This window comes from Epargyreus clarus, unplaced genomic scaffold (assembly GCF_041222505.1).
Source record: "Epargyreus clarus isolate Ecla_fem2 unplaced genomic scaffold, WU_Ecla_fem_2.2 ptg000033l, whole genome shotgun sequence".
Classification (NCBI taxonomy): domain Eukaryota; kingdom Metazoa; phylum Arthropoda; class Insecta; order Lepidoptera; family Hesperiidae; genus Epargyreus; species Epargyreus clarus.
The window spans coordinates 3,543,799-3,562,720 of NW_027332238.1; the positions used below are offsets into that span (position 1 = coordinate 3,543,799).

Here is an 18,922-nt window from a genome sequence, read left to right on the forward strand (position 1 = left end):
CATGCAAATTATCATTATTATAATTATGTGTATCCGCACTGTAAGTATATAGACACGGTGAGTGTTCCGTAGAAGCGTCGTTTGTTACAGAGTAGGGTGTTGCGTTCGCGTCTACATTCTCCGAATTCGGAACTAAACCTCGGAGCGTGCGGCCGCGGCCACTGCGCCACAGGCGCTCGTCGCTGCGTTGCCGCGTTCGCGTAGGTACCTGGCGTAAGGCCCCGTGCACACACCAACCTAATAATGTTTGCGTAATAAACGGCCCACCTGTCTTATACCTTTTACATACAATTGGCGCAATTAAATCGTAATTATCTTGACCTATTAACAATGTAGGTTTTACTACAGTGTTACAATCATAATTAACAATAGGCATACACTCAAAGTTTTTAAAGTTTATATCACTAGTAAACTGCACAGGTAAGTTTAATTCTTTTAATTTTCGAGCACGTAATTTAAATTTATTTCCATCACTGTTACTAATGTCAAAGTTTAATATTTCAGTTTTACATACCAACTCGCCGGAGTCCCACGCGCTAGTCGCACGCAAGGTAACACTCTCACCGTGTAGTCCAGCCTTATCTGCGATGTCAGCTGATATGAGGCTCACCGTTGCACCGTCGTCTAGCAGCGCGTAAGTATTAATATTTTGTTTGGGTCCAAATACGGTAACTGGCACTATTTTAAGGTAAATTTTTTGCGAGTTAATTGTTTTATTTTCTGTTTTAGGTACACTTAGTTCGGAACACTGTGGCGCGGTCGCGTGGGCAACGAGTTCTCGGTCACGTTCGGGACACTGGGCATCGTTGACCGGCGCGGTTGGTTCTTGGCGCGTCGCTCCTGTCCTCGTCCAGTGCAGCAACCGATGATGGGGTCCACCACACGAATCGATGTCGCAGTTTTCCGCCGTACACGTTGTATGCTCTTCATGACGAGCTCCCAAACATTTAAAACAGAGTTTATTTAAGCGCACGTATCGCCATCGGTCTTTACGCAGGGCACGCTTGAATTTCACGCATTCCATCAGCTTGTGGCTATATCGTCGGCAGAAATTACACTTATTAGGGCTATCACTGGCGTCTGCACATGCTAACACAGGGTGATGATGCTGATATTTGATGTTATGTGTGGTGTATGGTTTTATTCTAGTATCACTTTGGTAGTAAATGTGACTGACTCCCGCCGCTGCCACTTTCTGTGCTTCTTCGTAAAGGAAGGTGCTCAATAGTTCCAGCTTCGGGATATCTTCTTTGTGATATGCATATTCTGCCCACTTAGTAATTAAAAGGGTGGGCAGCTTCGATGTTATAATGGCTAACAATTGCGGGCTTCTTAAATAATCCAGCTGTTGAAGCATGCGAGTAGCTGTGACACAATTTTTAATTTTTATTGCAAAATTTACAATTTCATTATGGTAAGATTGTGGCAACGGTTGCAACTTTCTTAATTGCAAAGTTATTTTTTGCATAATAATTTCCGGCCTACCAAATCTTAATTCCAGAGTTTCTATTACCTCTTTAGGCGCAGTGGCGCTCATCAATAAAGAAGATGTGGCTTCTTTTGCTTCACCACGTAAGCACTTACGTAATCGCCATAAGTTTTCGGTGTCATTGTATTTACACAGACGTGTCGATGACTCAAAGGCTTCTTTAAATTGTAGCCACTCGAGGGGATCTCCTGCGTACAAGGGTAGATCTTTGGACGTCGCTAGCCTCGAAAGGAGCTCCTGGTTATTGTTGTTTGGTGAGGATGCGCTGACAACAGCATCCTTTATAGCCTTGGTTAGCTCCGCCATGGCACATTGGGTGTCCATGCCTGCGTGATCCATGAGCTGCCTATCAGGTAAGGAACCTGGAGCAGCTGCCGACTCCAACCAATCTTGCACTCTTTCATGAGACGTCTCACTATCTCGTATTGATGCCGAATCTAACATCGCCAAATCGGCTGCGAGTTTTTTCTCCAATAACTCTTTTTCTATTTTCGCCTTTCTTAAAGCGATCTGTGCTGCTGCTTCTGTTTCAGCTTCTTTTAATTCGATTTCAGCTCTTGATTTCGCTGCTTCGAATTCTAGTTGCCGCGCCGCCGCCAACGAAGCGAACGACGCGCGGGAAATACTTCGTGTGGCGCGTCCTTGCGCGGCGCGTGTACCAATATGGCCGCTATCCGACTGAACTCTTTTCATTTGTTCTTCTTCTTTTGCCATTTCCCCCATCTTCTTCGTTTGTGCGCGCGTCACTATAGTTCGCGGCGGCGTTCGAGGTAATGGCATGCTTCTTCTTGTTTCAGTTTCGATCCGGCACGATGGACCACTTCCATATAGCGGATAGTAGGTCGGTAAAAAACGAAAACAAGAGGTAGAAGAGGTAAAAGAGTTATTTATTTACACAACACACAGCGACAGTTTAACGGTGGTTAGTTTAATGGTGTTCACTACACAAAAAGCAACGGATAACGGTAACTATTTTACAATACACTCGTGAGAGACACTACGCGTGTGCGCGCTTAAAGGATTCGTCGGCCACACTGGGTGCGCGCGCGCTTTTTTCCCGCCCCGCGCCGTCCCTTCGCGCGGGAAAACGGCGTGGTGTTACCAACATTACGGGTACTCTATTATTTATGAATTATTACACATATATACCTACATTTACAACATTAAATATTATACTTATTTTAATTTTATTTTATTTATTTTATATAAGGTATCTCGCCAGGCGAGCCGTTTTAACTGTCGTTAACATTTTATTTTCTTTAAATATCGTTAAATACTTTCGTATGCATTTATTAATAATTGAAGTTTAATAACTAAAAATCACGAAAATCGTTAATCCTGATTCCTGACGATCCTAATGAGGTGAATGGGATAAAATTATATAAATCGTGTATTATCATCGGTTCTTGATAATTGTTCAAAATTTTAAATTAATCAGACCGTTCAAAGTGGGTAAAACCGAGTTCAAAGATTCCGTTACATACATACAGGTCAAGCTAATAAATGCGTGGTAAAAAGCTGTTATTTTGTCATTACAAACAGACACTTGAATTTCATTTATTTTTATAGATTTATTAATGAATCTCTCACCAACCACACATAAAACACGCAACACAAGAACTAAATACACAAGGAGTATCATTATTTAAAAATCAAGTTAATTACAACCAATTACGATATGTACTTACGAAAGTTAATGTGCATTCTTAATGATTGACTGTTTTATGATTCCACTAGCTTCTGCCCGCGGCTTCGCTCGCCATTAGAGGTTCTTATCTATCCCTTTTGAACGGTACTTTTTCCGGGATAAAAAGATAAAAGTCCGCGCCAAACTGCTAGCCCGCTCTGAAATTAAATGAAATGAAATTTATTTATTGCAAGGATGTAGTACCCAAATATAGTTACAGCAAGAGAAGTTCGTACATTCCATCATTACAATGGTATGCAATCATGTCAAATTGTAAAATTTGGAAAAACATAAAAAATTAAATTAAAAAAGTTAGTCGCATTAAATTATTACATGTAATTTTTATTCTGTACATTGAAAATATTCATTGCTGTCATAAAAGCAGTGTTGCATAAAAGCAGGTGTAGTCATACAATTTGCTATGGCGACGCGATTCATTTCTATATTCAGAGCGGACTAGCAGTTTCACGCTGACTATATCCTATGTCCTCTTCTGAACCTCTGTCAACGTGTGTACAAAATTACATGACAATCGCTTATGTAGTTCAGGCGTGAAAGTGTGAACAAACAAACTCACATTCGTATTTATAGTATTACGATTATCAAGAACTATAAAATGTTCCTTACCACTAGTTAATATGACATTGTTTTTTTATTATTTGTACCCAACAGCGGAGGGTAATGTTATTCGAGCATATGTATGTATTTTGAGCGATTTTAAAATACGATTCGTTTTAATTGTGGGAATATACATAAACTTACCATCACTTACCATCAGTTGGACTGCATGCTCGTCTGCTACTCTTACATTATTAAAAAAAAATGCAAAATCCATTGCATGGATAATCGAGTGGTGACCTTGCATATGATCAATTGATCATGGGCTGTGGCCATTGGCCATCAGGTGGACTGCATTCTCTTTTTTATTCCATTCTTATAAAAAGAAGAAAGAAGATGAGCATGGCTACACGTACAAATAGACACGCATTACAAACACACACACACATAAAATTATGCCTAATAACAGCAGTGTTAAGCGCTGCTGTATTCTGATTTGCAGTGTGGTAAGGGAGACATACTTTCCGAGGCGTTCCAGCTTAGTCCTCAGGTAGCGGCGCATCTGTGGCCGACGTCAATATTTACCTATCTGGGATTGATTACGCATGTCCATAAGCAGCAGTAGCTTACCATCAGGTGGAGCATGCTCGTCTGCTACTCCTATATTATAAAGAAACATTTATTTCAGATTTAAAACCGCACAAGTGTAAGTACTGCGACTACGCCTGCCGGGATACCTCTACGTTGAGGAAGCACCATGAAAGGCATATGGGGATCGTGAGGCGATACGATTGTAGCATATGTGACAAACGGTGAGACAAACTTGTTATTATTAAGCGGTCAGTGGTCAAAATTGGTCAGTTGACAGGATAACGATAACCTTGTGTGTACTCAGGGAGTCCGAGGTTCAAACCCGATTGAACTCAGATTTTTTTAAATTTCCTGTCGTCAATTCAATAATATCACTGAGCAAGGGTCTCCTCCCAAAAATGAGAGAAGAGAGATAGGCATTTCTGAGACGATAAAAATTGACAGTTACGAATATTCAGCTTTTATAACGTTTGGACATATATAAACATATTAAAATCGAAAAAAAAACACTGAGGCGCCAAGCAAAAGTTCGGCTAACACTTGCTGTTTACCGCAAGGGGACATTTTTATTATAACATATTATCAATTTTTATGGAAGATGAAGGAAAATATCGCGAGGAAAGCTGTTTCAAAAATGTCTACTACTTGTCCAGCGCGGTGGATTATGACCTTATCTTTTTCATTCTGAGAGGAGACCCGTGCCCAGCAGTGAGACAGTAATGAGTTGATGATGGTGATGACATTTTCTTTGAATTATCAGAGGTGCCTGGGATTCTCGATTCGAATCAACGACAATGTATAAAGTATCTGAAGGTGGTAGAACCCTTTGTGGTTCGACTCCGGCGGCACCACCGCCACACCTATTTCTACCTAATAACAGCAGTGTTAGGCGCTGCTGTGTTCCGGTTTGAAGGGTGTGGTAAGGGAGACAGACTTTTCCGAGGCGTTCCAGCTTAGTCCTCAGGGGTAGCAGCGCATCTGTGGCCGACCTCAGCTAGGAATCTAGTCTTATCTGGGATTGATAACAGATGTCCACGGGCGGCAGTAGCACTTACCATCAGGTGGACAGCATGCTCGTCTGCTACTGCTATTATATTTTCAGGTTTGCCAAAAAGATGACATTGCAAAATCACGTGGCAGAAGTACATATGAATATTGACATTAAGCAACTGCCATGCGATATATGTGGAAAGAAGTTCAAAACTATAGGAAAGGTGAACCACCATATCGTGAGTATTCGTTTATTTGTGGAGGGTAAGGTATGTATGTCTCATTCTTTGTCACGCTGCAGCACAAACGGCTTGACGGATTAACATATGAGGTGTCGTAGGATTCGTCTAAATTGTGGGATTGACATAGCTATACTTTATTTGTTTTTTGATTATTTTTTAGTCGTTAATTATGTTCTTGTTTTATCATAATTAAGGGCTCATTTCGTTCCAAGATAGAGTATAATATGAAAGACAAGAAAGAGTGTTACAAGGATCTCCTTTGGGCCCGTTACTTTTATTATTACACACTAGTAGAGTCCATCGCCCGCGTTTTCAAAAATAACATGACATACATATAAATGAAAATTTGTACTTCATTGGAATGACAGTGGCGCCATCTGTCGAAAGCTGATCGTACCAACTCAGAAACCTTCTTGGGCTCATGCACAACAACTTTGCTAAAGATCATCACATGATCAAATGCATAGTTTACGTTTATATAAAGGACATACAGATAAACATTGATATTATGTATGTATATAGATTTGACATTTACCATCAGGTGGACTGCATGCTCGTCTGTTATTTCTATTCTATTATTTTTTTGTAAATCTGGGAGACACTTAGTTTTATTATATTACTAAAAAATATTTTTTGATTTTTAATTTTTGACTTTATTCAGAAAACAGTACACAAAAGAGGCAACGCGACGAATTGTGAGATTTGTGGAATGAAAATAGCGAATAAGTACAATATGAGTGCCCACCTGTTGTCGCATGTTGATGTTAAGCCCTATAAGTGTGCGTTTAAGGGCTGCACGAAGAGATTTAAGGACCGGGTGAGTGTATTTTTGGAATTGTACTACTTTTGGCGCGTTTAAGATAAATTACGTGAGTGATTTTTAAAATATCAACATCTATAAAGACGATAATGTTTTTGTTAAATCTTGAATCAAAGGAGCATGCAGTCGACGCAGATATGCCGCTACCCTGAGGACTAAGGTGGAATGCCTCGTCAAAGTATGTCTCCTTTACTACCCCCTTTAAACCAGAACACAGCAGCGCTACACTGCTGTTATAACAGAAATAGGTGTGGCGGTGGTGCCGCCGGAGTTGAACCACAAAGTTCTACCACCTTCAATTGTATTGTTATATTTTTTTTACCTTTGAAAGTGGTAGAACCCATAGTGTTTCGATCTGGCAGCACCACCGCTACACCTATTTCTGTTATAATAATAGTGTTAAGCACTGCTGTGTTCTGGTTTGAAGGATGTGGTAAGGGAGACATACTTTTCCAAAGCATTTCAGCTTAGTCGCCAGGGGCAGCAACGCATCCGTGGTCGATCTCAGGTAGGAATCAAATCCTATGTGAGGTTTATTACATGTGTCCAAGGTATCATCAGAACTGCATACGTACATCATCGTCTGCTACTCTTATATTATAAAAAAACGTTTAAAACTCAAAGTGATGTCTACCAAGGAGCTATTTTAGGTCCACAACTCTTCACTATACATATTGTTGTAGAGTGCGCTAAAGAAACACACGATAATACATTACCCGGATAAGCAGTTCCCGTGTAAGGTATGCGGGAAGAAGTTCACGAGGAAACATCGTTTGGTTAAGCACGAGAAGCAACATGTGGTGAAAGTGAAGAATGTCGAGTGTGACTATTGTGGGGTGTGGTGAGTGCTTTATGGTATTTTTGACGCAAATATTTTGAAGAATAAAAAACTTTTTTTTTTACTTATTTTTTTATGTAATTAGTAATTGTGAATAAATTCAATTGGTGTAAGATCCCGATATAAGACTTCACCGAGCTGCTTAATGGATGAAAACTTTTTTTTTATGAAATTAAATATGACAAAGTATATTGCAAATGGGTTGTCTAAAAAAATTCAACAATACTTGTGACTGAAAGCGAGTGAAGCCGTGGTGAAAAGCTAGTGAAATTATATTTTTTAAAAACGCCCCAAATCCATAATTTAGTTATAAGTATATATACGAGTAAGTACGTACGTTAGTCTGTAAGGTATATGTGATATGGACCTTACTGTCTGAAATAAATGAATAAATAAAAAAGGAGATAAACAATTTTTTTTACCTTTCCTGATAAAATATAGTAAAAAAAAAACTAAAGTACACGCTTTTATAGAAATCAAACTAAACATTATAAAGTAAACTTGAAAAAAATTAATGAAAAATTGTATTAACAACAAAAAAAGATATATTTAATTGTAAAAAAATCGTGGGGTGCACACTCTCGGTAGTTATAAATATTTTACTCACAGACATGAGCTTGATATTTTCAAAAGCACCCCACGCTTTTACAATTCAATAAATTCAATTTCTATAAGCGTGTACTTTAGTTTTTTTTAAACTATTTTTATTTTTTAGTGAAATTTCTTATAAAAGCGGTTTCTTTAGTTTATTTAATTATTATTTACTGTTTTATTTATACTGCTGTTCACATTAAGCATCCACAAAGCGTCATAATTATCAGGATGTATGTTGATCTCTTTCTACTGAAAAAACGGAGTTACTCACTGACAAACATACAAGTGAAGCTAATATAAAAGGAGAAAAAAAGGAGATAAACAAAAAAAGGAGATAAAAAAATAAAAGCGTGTAAAAAAAGGAGATATTCAAAAGATTTTTTTACCTTTCTTAATATAAAGTAACTTATATGTTTCAGCTTCTATAACAAGAATTACCTGACGGTACACATTCGCAAGAAGCACACGGGGAAACTAACGTTGATGTGTGACATGTGTGATTTTGTCACGAACATTAAGCCGAGCCTCATTATGCATATCAAGAAACACTACAGGAAAACTGTGAGTATTCCTCAACCAGTATACTTATGTATAGTCCGCGTAAAACTGCTAGTCCGCTCTGAATATAGAAATGAATCGCGTCGCCATAGAAAATTTTATGACTACATCTGCTCGCAACAACTTCAGAGCGGACTAGCAGTTTGGTGCGGACTGTATTAGAAATTAATTATCACTTGCTTAAAACGGTGAAGGAATACATCGTGAGGAAACCAGCATATCTGAGAGATTTATATAAAAAAAAATCAAAGGTATGATGTGAAGTCTACCAATACGCACTTGGCCAGCGCGGTGGACTATGACCTAATCCTTATTCTGAGAGGAGACCCGAGCCCAGCAGTGGGACAATAATGGGTGGATGAAAAATATATTTGAAACTTGCTATGCCCTGCGGTTTTACCCGCGTTAAAAAGAAATCTAATAATATCATAAACAAAAAAATCATCAAGACTAAGTAGCCTAAGTTACTCCTTATTACATCAGCTACCTGCCAATAAAAGTCCCGTCAAAATCGATCCAGTCATTTCAGAGATTAGCCACAACAAACAAACAGACAGACAGACAGACAAAAATTGTAAAAAATGTTATTTTGGTGTATGTACCTACCGTACGTATATTCATATGCATGTAGCAAAAAGCGGTTATTACAATATTAAAAACAAACACTCCAATTTTATTTATATGTATAGATGATAGTACCCTTTATCTCTACCGGACTAGGGGTGCGCGGAAGGGGTGGTCCGCCCCCGCTCCCGATCCCGGGGGGCCCCCAAACACAGTTGTAAAAAAGGTTGTCAGAACCAAACAGTATGTGATTTTTTTATAAATCAGCTCAAAAAAGGTCACCGGAATCATACGTATTTGTCGGCGAATAATTTCGTAAAATCTGTCCCGGGCCTACGACGGGCTTAGTCGGCCACTGCCCTCTATGGTCCAATTCCAGCACCACCGTCACACCTATTTCTGTTATAACAGCAGTGTAGCGCTGCTGTGTTCTGGTTTGAAGTGTGGTAAGAGACATACTTATCCGAGGAGTTCCAGCTTAGTCCTCAGGGGTAGCAGCGCATCTGTGGCCGACTTCAGGAATATCTAATTCTATCTGGGGTTGATTACTGATGTCCATGGGCGGTAATAACCACTTACCATAAGGTGGACTGCATGCTCGTCAGCTACTCCTATATATCGTCAAAATTATTATTATAGTTAACTTTAACTCAAACTTTAACTCACCTTAAGTAGAACTTATGATCAAAAGGTTTTATTTACGTTAATTACGATATACACAAACAAAGAAACATTAACGTTATAAATCTTCTAACATATGATTAATTTTGTTGTTGTTTTTTTTCAGGCTAAAAAATGTTCGATTTGTATGAAGCAATACAAAAGGGCCGATTGGCTGAAGTATCACATGTGGCAAGCCCATCAAGTCGTTGAAGGGAATGAGTGAGTATATTATTGTTTTAGAGTCAGTAATATTTTTGAAAAGTGGGAAGAATTATGAGATTTTTTTACAAAAAAATTTACACCGTAAAGTTGGTTAGTAAATAATTTGTTTTGGTATATAATATACGTTAGTTTATGAACATGCATATGATATACTTTAAAGTATAAAAATATTTTGTGATAAAAAATATGAGTAATTTTTATTAAAACCGGCAGATAAAAATCGACACCATGAAGATTCTAGTAAATATTTATTTAGGTATTACTATATTTTTTTAGATATATACTATACGTTTTTTCTTAGACACGTTCTGTGACATACGGACAGAGAGCGGAGGCTTAGTAATTGGGTTTTAACCTTTGGATAGGGAACCTTAAAAAAATACTAATTTATTATTTTGTTTTGTCTAGAACACCTTATACAGTAGAAACGGACATTAAAGAAGAACCACTGGATGTAGCCGCGTTACCCGAATTTGAGCTTTTCGAAATCGAAAAAGAAGAAGTTTTGGATGGTTAGTAATATTGAAGAATGTTCTTTATATTCCTCATCTTATCACGATTATTTTATGGTATTTAGAACGTGGTAGAACCCTCTGTGGTTCGACTCCGGCACCACCACCACACCTATTTCTGTTATAACAGCAGTGTAGCGCTGCTGTGTGCCAGTTTGAAGTGTGGTAAGGGAGACATACTTTTCCGAGGCATTCCAGATTAGTCCTCAGGGGTAGCGGCGCTTCTGTGGCCGACCTCAGGTAGGAATATCTAATCCTATCTGGGGTTGATTACAGATGTCCATGGGCGGCAGTAGCCACTTACCATCAGGTGGACTGCATGCTCGTCTGCTACTCTTATTTTATTTAAAAACTATATATTATACGAGGGTACGTTTTTAAGTTCGCGGAATGAGGGACAAGGAGCGAAAATAAAATGTCAAAATTATTTTTCTTTTTCTACATATTCTCCTGCAAGACGAATGCATTTTTCAGATCTTTGTATTAACTTATTTAAACCCTCATAAAAAAATGTTTTGTCCTTGTCGGAAAAATACGAGGAAATTGCGTCCTTTACTTCTTCGTCTGTAGAAAATTTCTTTCCACGAAGCTCTTTTTTCATTTTTGGAAAGAGATAATAATCGCTGGGAGCCAGGTCTGGACTATAGGGTGGGTGATTTAAAATATCAAAGCCCACCTTATGCAGGGCAGCCAGTGCAATACGGCTCTTGTGTACGGGCGCATTGTCGTGCAACAGCAGGACACCTCTGGATAATTTTCCTCGTCTTTTTTCTTTGATGGCTTCTTTTAACCGCTCCAAGATTGTTGCGTAATATTCTCCGGTTATAGAGACACCTTTATCTTTGTAATCTATTAACAAAATTCCTTCTGCATCCCAAAAGACTGTCGCCATGAGTTTGCCGGCCGATTGTGACACCTTAAACTTTTTAGGAGGTGCTGTACCCTTTTTATGCCACTGCATGGAGTCTTGTTTAGACTCAGGTTCATAATGGTGAACCCAAGTTTCATCTCCAGTAACAATTCGATTCAGTACAATATCCTTATCTTCTCCACAGAGGTTCAAAAACGCACGGGAACATTCAACGCGCTGTTGTTTCTGAGGCGGCGTGAGCATTCTCGGCACCCACCGCGCGCTGACTTTAGTCATGCCAAGATGGTCATGCAGAATTTTAAAAATGGTTGTATCCGATACTCCAACCATTTCTGCAAGCTGTTTCTTCTTTAGCCGAGCATCTTCCAGTACTAATTTTTCGACTTCCGCTATCGTTTCCGATATGGTCACCTCAACAGACCGTCCTGGTCGTGGGTCGTCTTCAAGTGAATCCCTGCCTTGCTTAAAAAGGTTGTTCCACTTGTAAACCATCGTTTTTCCAGGTCAAGAGTCCCCGTAAACCGATGACATATCTTCCATTATGATTTGCACAGACTTTCCTTGCTTGGTAAGGAACTTTATAACGGCGCGATGCTCGATTTTCTCCATACTTCCAATTTTCTTCCGGATTGAGTTGTTTAATTGTCGATAGTTTTAAAACTAATGATGCAATTGTGATAAAACTTTATATTTATACTATTTATGAGTCACTTAACACGTACCGCCCTTAACGAGCCCGCTATCCCCCATCCAACCCTGCCATTCCGCGGACTTAAAAACGCACCCTCGTATATAAAAAACAACCACAGAGGGTTCTACCACCTTCTGAATAATTTAATTCCATTGTTTATTTTCCAGAATTAAATTCCATGAACGATACTGATCTAGATGTAATAACTCAAAATACTGAAGACTTAGACGCATTTAGAGCAGAGGTCGAAAACATTTTACAGGCTGCTGTACCAAAGGATATTGTAACAGAGAATAATGCTGTAAATTCAGAGACCAATAGGGTTTTAGCAGGGGATGACAACATTTTTAATGATTCAAATCACTTAAATGAGGGTGTTATAACGGAAAAGAGTTCTGTAAACGTTATGTCTCAAGATAATAGAGCCTTGTCAGAGGATGGTAATATTTTAAATGATATAGAACAATCGAAAAGTCTTTTGATCCTTAAAAATTGTACTATAGACCTTGTACCTCAAGATAATATGGCCATATCAGAGGATGACAACATTTTAAATGATTTAAATAACTTAAATGAGAGTGTAATAACTGAAAAGAGTTCTTTAAACGCTATGTCTCAATATAATAGAGCCGTATCAGAGGATGGCATTATGAATGATGATGTTATTACTAAAGAAAGTAATTCCATAAACTTTACTAAAGATAATAAAACAACAATACATTCCAAAGATTTGACTAATGAAGTCAAACTTAATAAAGAATTAATTATAGTTCTTCCACATAAAGATGATAAAAATGTAGATATTTCTAATGTTTTAGTAACAGAAATAGATAGTCATTCTAATGTGACAGATGATATTCAGAAAGATATTACTAAAGACAATTCTATTAAAGGTATAAGAGCTATAATGAATTTAAGACGTATTAAAGATATTGAAGTGGAAAATAGTAATACAAATAAATGTATGAAAAAGACAAATGTTGATTTTGTTGATAAAGTTATTAAGACTTCTGAAGATGGTTCAAATATTGAATTTGAACAAAGTTATGTCATTTTAACAGAAGAAGTAAATGATAAGAGTAAAAACGAAAAATGTTTTAAAAATAATAAACGTATTAAAGCTAAAAATAGTAATACAAATGAATATATGAAAAAGGGCAATATTGATAATTTTGTAAAGAGTTCTGATAAAGAATTTGAACAAAATGATGATTATTCTGAAGCAGATTTAACAGAAGAAAATGCTATTAATAAAAGTAAAATAGAGAATAATTTTAAAAATAATAAACTTATTCAACCTGTAATTAGTAAAAGAAATAAACAAGAAATGATAACGGGAAATTTTGATAATTTAATAAATAATTCTAATAAAGAAATTGAAGAAAATAAAGATTATTCTAAAATGGAATTAACAGTAGAAAATGATATTGATAATAGTAGAAGAACAAGACATTTGAGACATAGAAAAGTTATTCAACAACATGAATTTACTAATAAACATATGAATAATAATGATAATTTCGTACTTAAAGATGAAGAATCTGCTGAGAATGTAGATAAAGAAATTGAACATAAAGATGAAGATTCTGAGAATGAAAATAAAGAAGAATTAGAAGACATAGAATATTCTAAGACGGTTCTATCAGAAGATTTAACGAGGTGCATGAATCAGAGGAAAGGCAAAGAAGAGTCTGAAAGAAAGTTTGATGAGTTCTTCATTGAGCATGTTTTTGATAAAAAGGATTTGGAAAGTAAGTTTCATTTATTTACTTGAGACAAATAATGAATATTTTAACATCATCATCAACCCATTATTGTCCCACTGGTGGTCACGGGTCTCTCAGAATAAGAAGGATTAGATCATAGTAGTCCACCGCGCTGGCCAAGTGCGTATTGGTAGACTTCACATACCTTGTAGAACTTTTTGTCTTAAGATTTATTAGGTATGCAGGCTTCAGAGATTCTGTATCACTAAGCTATCATTGCTAGTAGAATATTTCATAAGTACAATTTTTCGTAATAATTGTAATATTACGCTACCCAGCTAGAGGCCATGCTTAGGCCATCGGTGTAATCTTGATAGTGACGCCAAATTAAAACCTTGCCTCCCTGGCACAAAATTCTAATGTACCAGAGTGCAAAATTCTAATTTACCAGAGTGCAAAATTCTAATTTACCAGAGTGCAAAATTCTAATGTTGCAAGGGTGTAAAATTCAAATCTTGTCAGGACCAGCTCATTTCAATCTTGCCAGGATTCAAAATTCATATCTAGTCAGGGCCAGCAAATGAAATTTTTGCGTAAAGAAATATGTATTCGTATTTTTTCCAAATTCAATAGGTGCCAATTCATTTTTAACAAGTCAATGTGAATTATTTCAGATTACAAAAGAAAAGAAAAGGATAAAGATAGTATAATAGATAAAGATAGCCAAGCGTACGTCAAGGATTATTTGGATAGACTCTTAAAAGATACGAGAATCAATAAAGAAATAAAATTAATAGAGAAAACAAGACAAGAATACAATGAAAGGATGAGAAAAGCGAAAGATTTATATAAAGGTAATATTTTGACTATAGAAGTTGTAAATATTTGAAGGTGGTTGAAGAACCCTTTGTGGTTCGACTCCGGCGGCACCACCGCCACACCTATTTCTACCTAATAACAGCAGTGTTAGGCGCTGCTGTGTTCCGGTTTGAAGGGTGTGGTAAGGGAGACAGACTTTTCCGAGGCGTTCCGGCTTAGTCCTCAGGAGTAGCGGCGCATCTGTGGCCGACCTCGGGAAGGAATCTAATCCTATCTGGGTTTGATTACAGATGTCCATTGGCGGCAGTAGTCACTGTCGCCTCATTTGTAGGCCATATCTACTTTTTTCGCTTTTAACTTATAATTTTATTTTTTCCAGATAAGGTATCAATTAAATATTTCGATAAAAATAAATGTAAATCAAAAAATAATGATAATGAAGATATTATTAATGATTCTGTAACTCAAAATAAAGATGAATCTAATATTGAAATAGAAAAACAAGAAAATGTCAACATTATTAATAAAGGAGATAATAAAATACCAACAGAAATTATTATTACAAATAATAAAGAAGATCAAAATAAAAGTGTTGAGAGTACTAATGATAATTCAAATAATACTAGTACTACACAAGAAAGAGACGACAATAGTGATGACAAAGGAGGGAAAGAGACAACAATACAATCAAACTCGTCTTCGAATAACAATGATGATTCAACAAAAGACAGAGATGGGAATAACGACAGTGAAGGAGTAAAAGAGACGAATAGATTTCACTTGAGGTCTGCTTCGGGTGGTAAGAGAAAACGCTATGATGTTGATGATGATATCATTGATGAAGGTAGAAATAAAAAAGTTACCGAAAGTAGAAAAATAAAGTTAAATACCCATCAGTGTTATGTATGTTTTAAGGTAAGTTTTTTAATCTAGATAATATGATTAACCCATTACTGTCCCACTGCTATGTTTTAAGAGAAAAATCTTATCCGAGGCATTCCAGCTTAGTTCTCAGGGGTAACGGGGCATCTGTGGTCCTCCTCACAAGGCGGGATCGCAGATCGGGGAAATTGTTTAAATTAGGCCACTTTTTCTAACGCGTCATAAATGTATATTTTAGTATTTTTTGTACATCCCGACATATCCTCTCCGATTCTCCCGTGGCAGAGAAGAATCCATGCATGGTTCGACCACGAAAGATAATCTGACCAAGTGCGAGTCGGACTCTGAGGATTTGGGGTGGTCCTGAAAGGGTAGGGATCTAATCTTATCTGGGGTTGATTACAGATGTCCATGGGCGTCAGTAGCCACTTACTATAAAGTGAACTGCATGCTCGTTTTCTACCACATTCTGTGAATTAACTAAATAACTATTTTCTTTCAGCTATACGATACAAAAGAGAAACTTCTAGACCATTGCAAAGACCATTTCGCAGTTTGCAACTCGACAATTTTGAAAAAATGTCCCCTATGTGACTTTGTTACTACGCATCTTAGTATTACCAAACATATGGCCAATGACCATAATATAAAAATTACTATACCAAGTAACGAACTACGTAGTAAAGAGTCTGATAACGGTTCTAAGTTTTGCTATAAAGTTAATAGTTCGACCATTGATAATATAGACGTAATTCCAAGTGTTAAGTACTTAAATAAAAAAGCATTTGTTGATATTGATAGGAAGAATAGAAAGCTAAAAGATACAGGAATAGCTAAGACGAAACTAGTTAAGAAAGGCAACGAGTGGGTTGTAGAGAGAAATAATATTAAAGTTGATAACATTGATGATTTCATCCTCCCAGAGTTTGAAGTTGATGAGATTATGTCGATTAAAATTGATACAAATGATTATTTGAGTAGAATGAAAAAGTTGTATAGGTTAGCGAAGAGGTATAAGAAGAAAATGCTGTTTCCCTGTGAGAGTTGTGATAAAATCTGTCAATCGTTGTGTGCGTTGAAGCTACATTGTCGAAAACATAGTGTAGATTCGAAGCCGTTTAAGAAAAAAGTATGGAAACATAAGATGGACATTGAACAATCAGTTAAATCAACAAAAAAGGTGAAGAAAGTTAGTTGGTATAAAAAGAATAGACGTGTAGTGGAAATTGATAAAATTGATGAAAATGATAAAAGTGATAAAATTGATAGAAATGATAAAAGTGATAGAAATGATAAAATTGATAGAAATTATAAAGTTGATAGTACAAATAATAATAGACATAAAAAACCAAAGCCAGTTATGAACAAACATAAATGCGATCCAGAGTTGATTAAATTCTACGAAACTAACATCAAAGGTGAAGATATAGAATTTTGGCAATTTTTGAAAATTTTCAACAAAATGACCAAAGAAAATGTTAACGATTTTGACGATTTACAAGACAAACCGGAGTTTGGGATTCATATGGATAAACCGAATACCAAAATATATAATTGTGATGAATCTTCAAATAAAAATGATGAAAATGATAAGAAAAAACTCAATACAACTCAAGTTGAAAAACAAAATACTAGGATTGATAATTTAGTTCACTCTTCAAAAGATAATTGCAATAAAAGTAATAAGAAAACGGAAGATAATTCAAGAAATCCAAAGATTACAAAAGATAAAACCAAAAAAGATAAAGACAAATTTAAAAGAATAATACGAATAAGTAAAAAAGATTATCAAAGAAGGAATTATTTGAAGCAACAACTTAGAGAGAAAATTAATAAAGAACTTAATACATAGAACGATATATATGACATAGTTTAATATGTGTTGTTGAGTATTTCTTTGCTACATGGGTATAATCCGCGTAAAACAGCTAGTCCGCTCTGAATATAGAAACTAATCGCGTTGCCATAGCAAATTGTATGACACCTGCTCGCAACTTCAGAGCGGACTAGTAGTTTGGTGCGGCCCATACCCAAGTTGGTAGAACCAGTATATTTTGACAGAGGTACCACTGTCACACATGTCTATCGTGAAGCAGTTCTGTGTGTCGGTGTGTGGGTGTGACTGACTTACATATGAGGAGCGGCTTAGTGCGCACGTGGCGACATGTGATTGGCTTCAGCATAGATTAGTAAATTACTCCTAACAAGAAAATGTAACCAGTTTTGACAATTGAAATTGTCACTGTCATCTATTTTCGTGTTTAAAAAATATTTAAACAATGTAGTTTTTAGATCATTTACGAATGAAACGATATTTCTCCGCACTTTTTCTTCGATTTCGTGTTTGCACCACTTAACTGCGCATGTCGGCATTGTTTCGCGTAAGTTACACCATGACAGCCATTAAATGGCTGGCAGAATTGTCAATCGTTTGCCATTTAATGGCTTCCTTCAATTACAAGGCGGTGAGATATCTATACTTATCTATGGGCTACAGGTAGAACCTGCTCTATATGGAGTTGTACAGATGATCATACGACAATGACTTATCATGTGGACATACTCTATTTCTCTATTTGATACTTTAATCTTGTAAAAGGTGATCATTAAGAGTAGAAAAGAAAGGTAGATTGCTTAACTACCCACAAGATAATGCAATGTATAATTGCCGTATTCAATTGCATAATAATTATCTAGTCCTTTTTATCACAATTAGGATAATACAACGAAGACGAACCTTAGTGTGGTCTTTTGTTTTGACCAAGAAATTATAAGAAATCTTTCTTAAAAAAATCAATGTGAAATGTTGAAAAAACTTCGATAGCGTGATTCAGAAACATTTTTTTTATGTGGCGCCATCTCTAAACGAGTTGCGTAATGTCACCACCAACTCTTCACAGAATTAGGCGATAAATTCTATAAATAAACCCTGTATTAGTCTAATCACCTATGAAATTAAATAATAAATTATTGTCACCTTAGGTAAATATTTATACACCTTAGGTAATGTTTTTTATATTCTAAATAAGTAATTTAATGGATGGTTATAGCAAGGGTAGGGTTTTGGGGGACCCTCGGAGGGAGACCTCCGGATTCTTAAACAAATCGACCAATTATTATAGTGAGTCTGCTTTAGTTAGAGATGGTTTTCTGTTAAAATGTGGGGACACAAACCGCTTAATATTAGTGGAATCTTTATATATATATATATATATATATATATATATTTCTTATGTGCGTGAGTATGTCACTGAGCTCCTCCTAAACGACTGGACTGATTTTGGTGAAATTTGTTGTGTGTGTTCAAGGGGACTTGAGAATGGTTTAGATTCACAATTTAGTCCGTGGGAAAAGGTTTTTTAATTACTTTTTAATTCATAAGTAGTTGTTGATTTTGGAATGTTTCACATTGGTTGCGACAGACTTCGCTACCATCGCAGTTTCAAATATTCTATCTATTATTCAAACCCGTAAGTGATAAGGGTTGTTCACCCTTAACATTTTTTTTATTTATATGGCAACACAACGTTTGCCGGGTCAGTTAGTGTTACTATAATTTTTATTGGAATAAGTTTTCGAAAAATCCATTATATATGAAATCAGTCGTGTCAGCACAAAAAAGTGG

At 36.4% G+C, this 18,922-nt stretch overlaps 1 protein-coding gene across 1 annotated transcript in view; it reads left to right on the forward strand.

The window, feature by feature from the left end:
• LOC140755684 (uncharacterized) overlaps positions 1 to 17,856 on the forward strand; it is a 32,318-nt gene extending 14,462 nt beyond the window's left edge. Inside the window, exons 6-16 of the mRNA XM_073090999.1 lie at positions 4,423 to 4,546; positions 5,428 to 5,554; positions 6,219 to 6,374; positions 7,061 to 7,218; positions 8,229 to 8,370; positions 9,719 to 9,813; positions 10,225 to 10,328; positions 12,058 to 13,641; positions 14,271 to 14,450; positions 14,795 to 15,330; positions 15,800 to 17,856. Of these exons, the coding sequence (XP_072947100.1) occupies positions 4,423 to 4,546; positions 5,428 to 5,554; positions 6,219 to 6,374; positions 7,061 to 7,218; positions 8,229 to 8,370; positions 9,719 to 9,813; positions 10,225 to 10,328; positions 12,058 to 13,641; positions 14,271 to 14,450; positions 14,795 to 15,330; positions 15,800 to 17,149 (4,556 nt within the window). The 3' untranslated portion in view covers positions 17,150 to 17,856. The remainder of the gene's footprint in view (positions 1 to 4,422; positions 4,547 to 5,427; positions 5,555 to 6,218; positions 6,375 to 7,060; positions 7,219 to 8,228; positions 8,371 to 9,718; positions 9,814 to 10,224; positions 10,329 to 12,057; positions 13,642 to 14,270; positions 14,451 to 14,794; positions 15,331 to 15,799) is intronic.
• Positions 17,857 to 18,922: the final 1,066 nt, after the last annotated feature.